The 12445-nt window shown below is 44.8% G+C and overlaps 1 protein-coding gene across 12 annotated transcripts in view; it reads left to right on the top strand.

Moving 5' to 3' along the window:
- The window catches only part of LOC144150613 (uncharacterized), an 88602-nt gene that overhangs the window by 33978 nt on the left and 42179 nt on the right, over nt 1-12445 (top strand). For all 12 annotated transcript variants that reach the window (XM_077682173.1, XM_077682172.1, XM_077682167.1 and 9 more), the window contains 5 exons: nt 1166-1279; nt 5149-5328; nt 5418-5510; nt 8679-9704; nt 9771-9848. In XM_077682173.1, the coding sequence (XP_077538299.1) occupies nt 1166-1279; nt 5149-5328; nt 5418-5510; nt 8679-9704; nt 9771-9848 (1491 nt within the window). The remainder of the gene's footprint in view (nt 1-1165; nt 1280-5148; nt 5329-5417; nt 5511-8678; nt 9705-9770; nt 9849-12445) is intronic.

Genomic DNA, 12445 nt, shown 5'->3' with positions numbered 1-12445 from the left:
TTGAATAGACCATTCAAAGCACATGCCAAAACGTCTTTACTGTGAATGGATGGCTGAGGGTCTCTACTTCACAGGCCGTGTCTGTAGGCCTGATGTTGCACTGTTTTTGTAAGTGGATTGTCAAGGCATGTAAGGTGGTTCCAGGTGAGATGGATCGCAAAATCTTCAACAAATGCTGTGTTGCAAACAGCATGGGTGGACGTGAAGTGGATATTGTGTATGACAGTGGTGACTGCGGCCAAGCGATTGCTCTAGCGAGAGCAGTGACAATGAGTGATTGTGGCTCAGGCCGTGCAGAAAATGGATTCAATATGCAAAATATAGGCAAGTTGAGCTTTGGTCCAGCCTTTCCTGTATAAAATATGCGGACAGTACGCGGGGACCTTTACTTTTTTTTTTTTTAACCGTGGACTGAAAGTTAAGGAGCAGCTTATATGCAGGGGCGGGTTATACATGCGAAAATACGGTAGGTTCATACTGGTGAGCTTGCATGTCTGTGCAACCTCTAGAAATAAAATAATAAATTAGCCTAATTAGCTAAAATTTGTTCACTAGTTTTTTATTGCTAGTGTTAGGGCACATATTGTATTAGGAAGTTAGGGGCGATTGTCCCAGCTTTGGTGTGACAGTCTTAACCGACCTGGCTTGTCTTGGCTTTATTCAAGCACGATGCCTTTGAAGTACTCTCATAGTAGTTTTAAAGGTCATATCAAGTGAAAATAAAAAGCTTAATGAAGATGTATCTTTAGCACTAGCATAACTTCTCAAGAATGGGTCAGCACTAGCTTAAAAAGGCAAGTTTTATTATATTTCTAGTAAAGCTACTTCAATAATATCAGGAGCATGTTTTAGCTGTTATTTTCACTGCATTAAATAGTTGTCTATGCCTATAACTGTCGTTAGCATTCATTGTGAACATTTTACTTTTTCACAAAATACCAAATGTCTGTTTCTCTTTTCAATGTCACCCCCTACCCCCCGTTTTATTTTATTGTAGTGTAGAGTGTCCTGCTTTTAAAGCCTACAAATTTGGTCGCCCTCAGCCGCCATCAATGCTTTTAGTGCAGCTTGCCCTAGGTTCTAGCAGAAAACTTAATTTCTGCTGTACACTTGCCAGCTAAGAATACGTCCCTCTTTTGTCCTTGAAAATGACCCTTTTTTCCAGGTGGCGCAGCCCAAGACGCACAGTCACGGCGACCTCCAACAATGGAATGCCTCCCTCCAGGACCAAGTTTGGAAGGCTGACCTCGAGCTCAAAAGCAAGGAGATGACAATTGAAGTACGTCGTTTTTTTTTTTTTTTTGTCCTAAAAATTTATTATGTGTGGAAGAGCGGTCATTTGGTGTGTGTTAGTTCTTTCATAGTAGTAGGCTGTCGGGACTTGGAGATGGTAGGCAAACGGTGCTGCCCGTAACGTACCGTTTCCCTTTTTGGGTACCAGTATTGAGTCTGCATTGTCTGTCAGTATGTCATTTGTGCAGTGCACCACTTCATTGTCAGGCTTTTCCCTTCTGTTTGGTTCTGTGGCATTAGTGTAGCTAAATACTGGGGCTGCCTGGGAAGAAAAAAAGAACAGGATCTCTACCGCCCAGGAAAACTGGGGATTCTCAGGGAATTCTGCGAGTCTGAAGAAACCGGGAAAATGTCAGGGAATTTTTGCATTTTTTTAGTCTTAATCGGGGGGGAAAAAATTGCTTAAAATAGGGGCGAAGCATATACTTGCATGCGTACTGGAGACATAACTGACAAAACCATTCATTCATTTATCTTTATTTGTGTGTGCCCACCAACAGTGTGTGGCCGTAAATGGTGGTGCACAAACATAAAAATAAAAAAAAAGAAGTGTGTATATACATACTATGTCTATACATACTTTCTACTCCACTGGGTTTTTTTCAGCTCTCACACTGCAATGGGCAACGACCTCCCCTCATATTTGGTCTTGCATTAGCGTGAACTATTTTGATGCCCAGCCATTGCTTACCTGCACGTGATCCTCCTGACATTAAGACAGGCATTGCATTGGTATAATAGATGCACCCTCCTGTTGCAGCTTTTACATACGTTTATAAAGTTCTTTGTGACGCAGAGTAAGAAAGTGTCTTTTGCTCTAGTTTGTAGGAATCGTGGAGACGTGTGTTCCCATTTTGGCGTTCACTTTTGTGGAGGAACACGAGCCAGCCTTAGTTTACGCATCAGAATTGTTTCAGCAGTGTCTAAAAGTTATATGCTTGAGTTTTGTTCAGCCCTTCTTTTTTTCCCCAGAATGCGATATGACGACCCTTTTTCATTGAGAGGCCTCAGCATGCTAGGGCAAGGAAGTTGTACATTTCTGGTTATGGTTATGAAGCACAAATGGACGATGTAAATGGTCAAGTAAAGTAATTGAGTTGAAATGCAAATTAGGTAAGTCTGGGTGTGTCAGTCAAACTCCGGGCCTCTGGAATGCGAAAAAAGAGCACACAAGACGAGCAGCCGCGTACTGGTAACAAGCATGAGTAAACAAATTGGAAGGTATGGTTCACAGGATTATGCCAAGTTCTTTGTGTTCCAAAAGATGTGTGGAGGCTAACATTAGCCCTGTCATAAGCACAATTTACAGCGCATGTTAATTTGTCTCACTAATTGTGTAAATGAATAAGCAATGTAAGCAATCTTGCGGTAATCCCTATCAGGAGCTTCCATATTTTAGCACTGAGTGTTCGCAACGATATATTAATGTCTTCTGTAAGGTATACATTAAAGGGGCCCTGAAAAGCGTTTTGAGCACACTAAATGAAGTAGCGCAATCGTTAAATTGGGTCGTCAACGTCATCTGTGCCAAGTACAGTAAAACCTCGTTACAAGAGACACTCAAGGGAACCAAAAAACGTGTCTCTTGTAACCAAGGTCTCTTGTATGCAATGTCACTAACATGGCGAACATGGGAAAGCCAACCAAACTGCTTTCATTCAAATGTCTCTTATAACCAAGCGTCTCTTGTAACAGTGTCTCTTGTAATAAGGTTTTACTGTATTACTCTTTTACGCGCAGCGGAAAGCTCACAGTTTTGTTGCAAAGTTTGTCGCTTTTTTCTCACCCTTCCCTTCGTGTTTTTGGACGCCGCCATCTTCACATGTCTACATCATCGATTCCCAGATGTTCGTCATGAGCTAGACATCCTGCTATTGGGCGGCTTTTTCACGCACTTCCGGCAAAGAGATGAGTCGTCTGCTCACCGTCGGCTCGCCGGCTGATCTGCCAGCGGAGTGCCGGAGTGCTTGGACATTTTACGACAAACGAAACAAGTGTAAACAAACGCTTAACCGTTTGTATTGAATGCAACACGGCCATAACACGGCATGGATATTTTCTTACCTGAGTACGTTCCATAAAGAAAGCGTTGAAGCCCCGTGGCACTTCTTTCGTGCAATCGCAGAGAATGCCCTGAGCCGAATGCCTGGGTTTGACGCATACATTTTATTCAACTTCAAAACAATCCAGAGATGCGTTTCGAACGAACACAACATCACAACATGCGTTGCAAGTCTGAACCGCGATTGACAGACGATGGGAAATTTCCTCCTCCTGCCCGTTGTAAATTCGGCACTCCCCTCGCGCGCGGTTTGCGGGGACAAACAGCAAGTCACTTAACTCTGGCGCACAAGCCGAGATGGCTTTTAGCCACGCACACTGCACATACCCCATGCGAGGTTGAGTCGTACGTCGCCCGAGAAAGATAATCCAGACCATGGGAAGCACTATCCACCTGCAGAAGCACAACGTCGCATTTCATAGCGAAACAAAGGCGTCCACAACACACATACCATCGCCTCCTGTAATATCAAACGCATCTAGCTCTTCCCAATGGGAGTGAGTGGTACGCCTGCAGTGCCCACATGTCGCGAGGTAGGGCCCCGAGCTGAACCGGGATCACGCAACCGTAACTGACTTCTGGAGCGGTTTGTGCCTTGTTGCCAAGGCAACCGATGTTTGACATTGTCAAAGAAATGGCGCTCGCTCCAGCGCTAGAAAGCTCAGAGCCGCGCCGGAGCATGTTTTGCCAACGTTGCCGCTCTCCACCACGCGTCGCCCCAAGCTGAACTGGTCACATGATTGAAGCGTTTTGTGCACGGGTTCTGTATCGGTTTAAAACGTCTTTTTCACATGCCGCCGGCAGGAATTACCACCGCCGATAAATAAGACCCGGCACCAGCGGGGCTACATCTGATACAGCGCTTTATGGATAAACAGTGTGCGGTGCATGAAAGGGACCGAGTGCACGATCCTCCCCGAGCGGCTGTGAGTTCGCCGCCGATAAAAAGTCGCGTTGGTCGCGTGCCGCCGATAGCAACTCCAGCAACGTACAGCGCGAAAGGGCATGGCGAGCCCGCCGCACAAATGCAGCCAGATTTTTCGTTCGCTTTTCCAGCCTTGAGCGGAGTGCGGGATTCATGGTGTCAACAAAGCTTGCCCATAGCAGACGGCAGTCTAGGAGCGCCATAGCGGAAGTACGTCATCGCTGAGGAGCACAGCATCATGGGAGGGAAGGCTCGCGCGCCGTCAACAGCGAAAGGAGGAGGAAACGCGGTGCGACGATAATGCGCGGTTTTTTATTTACGATTTCTCAGCTAATACTCATCGCTTTAACAAAATTCTTGCGGGAGGAGATTGCTAATGCATTGCTTTATTTGGTTACATATACATCCATGCATCGGCGGAAGGTATTTCAGGACCCCTTTAAGAAAGTGCTATACAGCAATGTAGCTTTAATTGGTGCCCCGTGGCATTAAACAATAGCCGAATTAAGGAGGTGACTATTTTTGGTAAAAATGTGGAACAGTGGATCAGCAGTGTGATCTATGCATGTGTGAGCTATTGCTCTGCATTTCGTAAGAGGTCGTGCAGTCAGGGAATTTTCAAAGGACATGTCAGGAAAAACCTGAAAAAAAAAATCTGGGAATTTATTAATTGGAATTTGGTAGACAACCTGAAGGAACAAAAAATTGGGGCACACTACCAGTTTTTACAGAATAAGTACGGAGCAGTCTACTGAAGCTGCAAGGTTTTGCCTACCATGAAATCTGGCACATTGGGTGGTACAGTGGCTGAGACATTCGTAGCAGCACGTGGGGTAATTGCCCACTCACGGTCTCCGTTTCCTTCTAGGGCTTGAACAATGAGATAGCGCAGCTCACCAGTTCTCTCGAAGCTAGTCACACCAGATGCCTGGATCTTGAAGGAGAGATCAGAAAGGCTTCCAAACTGCACGAGAGGATCTGCATCGAGAAGGACAAACTGCTGGAGACTTCAAAGAGAAAGCTGCAGAATTTGGAGAAACAGATCCAGGTGTGCTTTTGTGTTTGTGCTCATGCTATTTTCAGACAGGTCATGGCTAAGGTAAAAGTGGGTGATTAACGAGCTGCTGTTCTCTGCAGGAAACTAGCACGCTGAAAAGCCGCCAATCGTCGCTCGAGTCTGAATGCAACTCCTTGCACATTACTGTCCGGGAGAAGTCAAGTTTCATTGAGGTGAGTATAATTAAGTTCAACAGCTGAAAATCGGCATTTGTGCTTGCAATTTACACATTTAATTAATAAAAGTGATTGTCTACTTGCTATGCTGGTCACATCTGCAGCTTATTTCGCACCTGCTTAACCCTTGCAGGCACCATCTTACAGCAAAAAAAAAAAAAAATCCTGCCTAAATGAGTGCATTTGGGCCTAACTCTGGAAAACAAAAACATTGATCAAAAAAGAGCAAATTGTATTTTTTTTTTGTCTTTACAGATACAGTCGACTCTCGATAATTCAGTCACTTAATTGGAGTTTTCGTTTAATTGGAAGTGGCGTGCTGGTTCCAGCAATTTTACGTGCAATTCAATTGAAGAAATTGTTCAATAATTCAAAGCTAAACCTTGATACGTCAGTTAATTGGAAGTTATTTCAAATAAAAAACATCGAGGTGATGTCCTTTCCCGATAAAATTCAAAATTTTCTAGCACAAAAGCAGCGCCGTGTTCTGTACTGATGTCGGCAACATCGCAACTGAGGCAGCGCACAGTTGATAAAGCGGCAGGCCAGTTGAGACTCACACCAGTGTGTGCATCTCTCTTACAGTTCCCAACTTTCTTGTTGTTGCACACAGCACCGGGTGAGCAGTTTGTGGTGGGAGTGGGAGGGGACGCTTTAGGCTTTGATTTTAGGAATAAGTCTCAACTAACATGGCAACCCATGTTGTATGCTAGACTTAGGAATGGACGTCAAGAAGGGAGACGTGGTGCGAACTAGTAACAGTGCTGTTATTGTGCTCTTTCTTTAATTGGAAGTTCAGTTAATTAGAAATTTTTTGTGGTTCCCGTGGACTTCGTATGTATGGTTGCAGAAATGGTTGCAGAAATGGTGGAATGCGCAGAAGCAGTTTTGCACCTAAAGGGACCCTGCAACACTCTTTGAGTAGTGCAAGTAAACCTGCACGACGTTTAGCTTACACTGCCAGGAATACCTGAGCCAAATATTACACGTGCACGTGAAGCGGTAAGTGCGCAAATTGCTGTGAAAGACGCGGAAAAACCAACTGCGCTCTCTTCAGTTCTCCTCATTATGCACCCCTGACATGGCCTAAACGACGTCATTGAGCCCATGGCTGTAAGATCAGCTGTCACTGGTCAACATCGCGGCTAATTTCTCGCATTTTCTGTGACGATTCGTTGTCATCGGTGCTGTGTACGAACTTCTTCTATGCCTGAACCTGTACGCACAGTTTTGCCGTTCCTTTTGTGTTTTAAGTGCACGTGGAGTTTGAGTTATGAGCTCAATACTTCCCTTTCAACCAGACCACTCGACAAGAAACGTTTATTGCTTCAAAAACACCCTACCAGCTCGAGCGCACGCTTGCCAGCAGGCAGCCATGCCTGCTTTTTTGTGGCACCAGACCGGAAATAGACGCCTCCACGTTGCGAAGAAAAGGAGAAAACTCCCCAGCCTGTGATATAACGAAGGCCGCAGAAGAGAATGCTGCGAGCCGCCCCCCTCTTCGGGAGAAAGTGCGCAGCTTTCGTTGCGTTGTCCGTGGTCGAGTTGAGAGGGAACAATTATGCGCGATTTCTCATCGCGCGTAGTTTCGGTGATAGTGAATGGATTTTCATAATTCTTGCGGTAGGAGATTGCTGGGACAATAGACTTGCCCCAAAATATATTCCTAGTAGTCGATGGTAAGGTAAATACCCTGGCACTGTGGATTTTGTACAAAGCACATGCGACTTTCCGGCACATTTTGCTAGTTTGAATCGTGAAAGCTCACTCTGATTAAAAACATTGTGGTCATAGCAGTTGTTATGAGCATCCCAGCAACGTGCCAGTTTATGAAAATGGGCACTTTGCAAGCTTGTTAAAATAAATAGTACAACTTAATTAAAAACTCGTAATGGAGCTGATCCTGGCCATAGAGCACATCATCAGACGGACAAGCATACTTTTGCTTCCAGCACACAGACTTTAAAAGCGTGTCATGAGTTGGCACATCTTTAACTTCTCGTGCCTTGGCTTCATTTATTCAGGGCCGGCAAATGGTGCTTTGCCGTCAGTTTTGTCAGAAGGGGCGTTCATCTGTGTGGCGTTCACCGTCTCATTTATTTCCATTTTCTATACACTCTGAAAGTCTTTGTGCAGATTCTGGCATCTTCTCAAGCCTTTTTAATTATTGAGAAAGTGAGCAAAAAAAGTCACGAAGTCAGGAAAGTGATTCACTGTCAGAGACTCACATGGCCTCACTTAGTTTTTCAACCCCCCACAGCAATTTGTATGCTCACAAGTAGTACGTTCTGCTATCATTTGTCGGTTCAGAAACTCTGAAATGAGTTGTATTCTTCAGGGCATTGCAACGTTACCTAAGCCACTTCAGCACTCTTTTTTTTTTTTTTGTGTGCGTGCGTGCGTGCGTGCGTGCGTGCGTGTGTGTGTGTGTCGATTTCCCCTGTCATTAAACCTGTCATCCCCGCTAAGGGCAGCCATGGCCCAGGTCTGCCTTGCGTCGTTCTTCCGTAACAGGTACAGTATGGTGCAAATATGGACCTTCAAACTGAGGAGGGGGGTAGGGGGTAGAAAGAGGGGTGAAGAGAAGTGCACGCAAACCTGTCACAGAGCCATAAGAATGCTAGTTGCATCACGTCGATAGTCATAGCAGCTGGGTTCTGCCCAATTTTTTTTCTAACACCAACACTGGGGACTGCACTTACCTGGTTATTTCAAAACTGAACAAAAACAATTTTTGTCTATGCCAGCCTCTTTTGAAGTGACAGAACTTTAGTTGCAGAATGGCAGTGGCATTTGTTTTTGCCAAAATGAAACACTTGGCACCACTCTGTGGAAAGCTGACCTTACCTTATAACATAGATGTATGGTGCTGCCGTTCCAACACTAAAGCTGCATTAATGGAAGCTGGACGTGTAAAGCCAGCCTGCCCTAACGTTCGACAGGTTGCCAAGAACAGGCGGGCAGCTGTCCTTGGCATTAAGTTACTGCAGCAGGTTGCTGTAATTTTGCTTTTTTTCTCACAGCCTATTTTTTTTACTAAACAAAAGTCTTGCAAAGGCAATTTACGTTTGAACATTTTAATTATTGTACTGCCTGCTCTGCGAATGTTTTCATCGTTTCATTCACTTTTGTAAATCCCATCATGTTGCTTCTATTTCTGTCCAGGAGCTGCTGTCTGAGCGAGGAAAGTCGGTGGCAGAAACAGAAAAATCATTGCAGGAGCTTCTGCTTGTACTGAAGCAGAAGGATGAGACCATTGCCACGTTGCGAGAAAAGCTGCGATCTGGCGATGGCGAACAGGAGCCGTCCGTCGCTCTTGCCAGATGTGAAGAATCGGCAGCTCAGCAGCGATCGCTGATGGACAGGAGCGAGTCTCGCGAAAACCTGCCGTCTGCGCGCTTTTCGCCTGAGGGGTCAGACGTGCTGTCGGTGAGCGTTCAGTCCGTCACGCATGGAGTGCCCGCAGAAGTTGCGGGTTTGTGCCACGTAGTGCGCGAGCTGGCCCAGGAGGCTCAGCTTTTGCCACCTACTCCTCAGCCTGGGGAAGACTCCAGCCACGGCGTCCAAGAGCTCACCACAATCCTGAGAAAGGCACGGGGCAGTGGGCTACAATTCTCCATGCCGGCTGAGAGTAGCAGCGCTAACGGAGGCATTGGGGACCACTTCGGGGAAGAGCTACGCGACCCGAGTGTCCCACAGGCTATTGAGCTGTTGGGCCTGGGCGGCAAGCTGCAGCAACTGTACGGAGCCCTGTACCAAGCTGAGGGTCCAGCTACGTCCGAGTGGCAGAAGGAAGACGTTGTGGGGCTCCTGGATGCTGTTCTTGAGAAAACCCTGCAGGAGGCCAATGCAGCCACCGAGCCTTGTGGTGACCCCAAGGACTCCATGCGTGACAGGTGCAGCCTGCTGCAGGAACGCGTGGAGGCGGCCCACTCCGCCCTGCTGTCTCTGAACACCTCAGCTGACGGCAGCGGGGCCGACCTTTGCCGTGACGACATGCTCAGGGACCTCAGTTCTGCCTTGGAGTGTGTGGTGGAGCTGCGTAACGAGGTCGAAGCTCTGTCCTTAACCATGTCCCCGAGTCGGCACCGAAAGCACATGGCAAGCATGGATGAGTTGGTCTTTGCTGTCAACTCCTCGGGCCAGCTGGTGCCAGTTTCCATAGATTCCATGGAGCAGAACGCCGTCTGTGTAAGCAAAGGAGGCCATACTCTTCCAATGTGCCTTGAGCTAATTACTGTACTTCGTTGTTTTCAGGATGCGTCTGTGCAGACCGAGGAGCCTGATGATGATCCAGAGTCGCTGAAGACTGAGCTTAGCAAGGCACGAGCGCAGGTGGGCATTCTTCTCAACTTCCCTCTATGCAAAGAACTTCATTTGAATTGTGTGTGTGTGCTTTTTTTGTGTTGTTGTTTTGAACTAAAAGTGAACGAATGAAAAGAAAGTAAGTGTTCAGTTCTCATATCTGCGTTGCTGTTAGCAACAATATGTAAATGAATGTTTTTAATTTGTTATTGCTAACCAGGAAAGCTGCACTATAGCTTGCACCACTGCCTGTCCTCGCGCTGCTCTGAAAACTTAAAATGGTGTAAAGGTGGACGGAGCAAAAAAATAAATGTGACAATAATTCTAGTGAAATCACTTAATGAATTTACTTTGGCAGTGGTATCAAAAAAGGCACTGTTTTTTTTTTTTTTTTTTTGTATCCTTAAGATGTTTTCCAATCGTATGCCTTTGCCAAAGCAGCAGTTGATCCCGGGTACATCAAATTCAAAAAAGATTAGAAAATTAGAAAATGCTTTCTTTGTATTTTGTGTCAAGTTCAGAATCAACCTTTTTTTTCAGCAATTCAGAACCGCAGCACAGTCTTCGGCAAAATTTTCTAGGCTACGTCGAAAGTGCGTAGGCCCCCAAAAATTCAATGCACACGCTTACCGCTTGAGTAAGGCTGAAATGTTTTATGTGAGAAAGCTTTGGAAAACACCTTTCCTTTTTACTGCCATAAAATATTTTCGTCACAGTTAAACAATAAGCTTATAGTTTGAATTCTTTGTGGCCCAAAAACCTTTGGCGTGGCCCAGAAAATTGGACAAAAACAAAACACTGGGTGGATTTTGTTGCTTTGAGTGAAATGCAGCAAGGCATTTGCTCAAGGTTTTGCTATGCTCTGGCATATGGCATACATCTCATTTAAAGTAGTTGCAAGGGAACTTGCAGGAATATTACTAGTATTTTGTTTCATTTCAATTAATCGATCAGAACTGGAGAATGCTGACTGATAAAAATATTTGAGATTTGCCTTTAGTTGACAAATTTTAAATTTGAGCCTTGCTTGTGTTCAAATTTATCTGAAATATTGTGACTTTGAGAGCACTAGGTGGGGAATGTTTACTTTTTATTTTTTTATTTTTTTCAGAGCTAATCCCAAATTTAGCCTTTCTTTGCAGTTTAAGGGGGACTCGCCTGTTAACGTTCTCAGTGGCTAAGGGGTTGTGCAGCTGAGCCCAAGGACGCGGGTTCGTTTCTCGGCCGCAGTGGCTCCTTTTCTGATGGAGGTGAAAAGTGGAAACGCTCGTGTGTTCGAGATTTCGGCGCACGTTAAAGATCCCCAGGTGGTCAAAATTAATACGGAGCCCTCCACTACGGTGCCCTTCGTTGCCTGCGTTACGTCGCTGCCTTAAACAAGCCTGTGAACATTCCTATGGAACTTGCTACTTCATCAACCACTACGAAAAGCTTTACAAATCAATGTTCACAACGGCATAGTTTGCTTATTTTAGAGACATGTGACTTGTTTACTGAAACAAAAAAATAAAACTCTTGCTGGCTAGACAGCAAGCGCCATCTAGTGAAGAGTAGATAAACCAAAATGCGTTTCTTGTTTATTTTTTATCTCAGTAAAGAAGTTATATATTTTTAGAAGAAGCAGACTAGGCCATTAGGAACATTCCTCTGAATGTGTAAAACCTTTCATAGTGATACACGAGGCTTTTTCAGCTTGTGGGTCATGAAGTAGCGAGTGCCATAGGAATGTGATCAGGCGAGTCCGTTGTCATTGCATATATTGCCCTTAGTGTTTGCATAAAATCAACATGCCTGGTTTGCAGTGCTAGTTATACCCTTACTTCGTTTAGTTCAGTGCAGTCTCGCATTTGGTATTGGTACCTAATACTTTTTTTTTATGTCAATCTTTGATATTGCTGTAGCCCTGAGGGACTTTTAGGCAAATTATCAACCAATCTAATACTATGTGAATGAAATTTAGGTTGGTTGCAGTTAGCTTTAGGCAGTCTTCGGCACTGTAAACTAATAGCCTACGTGTTCTGTGTTTGTGCAGGATCACTTTGTTCACATGTATGTGTTTAAGCTTATCATACTTTGCTTAGCTTAAGACTGAGTGGCTCTAGACAGGCTGTAATGAATGTCATCGGCTGTAAAGTTAAAGCTCCAAAAAGCTTTAAATTTATGTTCAAAAGGGGCACTTTGTAAATTGCGTCCAATTTTGTTCAAGCACAAGCTCCAGGATTGTAGAAAATGGTACACAATTAAACACATCTTATTTATCATATCTGAATTAGCATTGCACACGTGCTAACGAAGATGGAGCAAATAGATGTTTACGAGCCTATTATCGGGTTTATAGCTTTGCTAAGAGGGAAAATTTGAGGCCGAAACGTTCATACAGAATGAATTTGACCATTTCAGTTGCTTTTCTGGTTTTGATTGCTGTCCAAGGAATTGTAGAAGTTAGCTACTTTACTTCTCAGAGGCAGTTAATAATTTGAACGGCATTGTGGGAACTCTTGGCTGAAAATAGCTGCCACATGTCAGGTCCCTTTGTTGGGGAGCATTCTGAGTGGCATTATTCGTACACTTTGTACATAGAGAAGTTAGTGTTACTATTACACATGCACTGAAGTTTTATTACTTAC

This window comes from Haemaphysalis longicornis, unplaced genomic scaffold (genome assembly GCF_048455015.1).
Source record: "Haemaphysalis longicornis isolate Haplotype H1 unplaced genomic scaffold, Haemaphysalis longicornis Haplotype H1 scaffold_1, whole genome shotgun sequence".
NCBI lineage: Eukaryota > Metazoa > Arthropoda > Arachnida > Ixodida > Ixodidae > Haemaphysalis > Haemaphysalis longicornis.
This window is presented reverse-complemented; position numbering and strand designations above follow the sequence as displayed.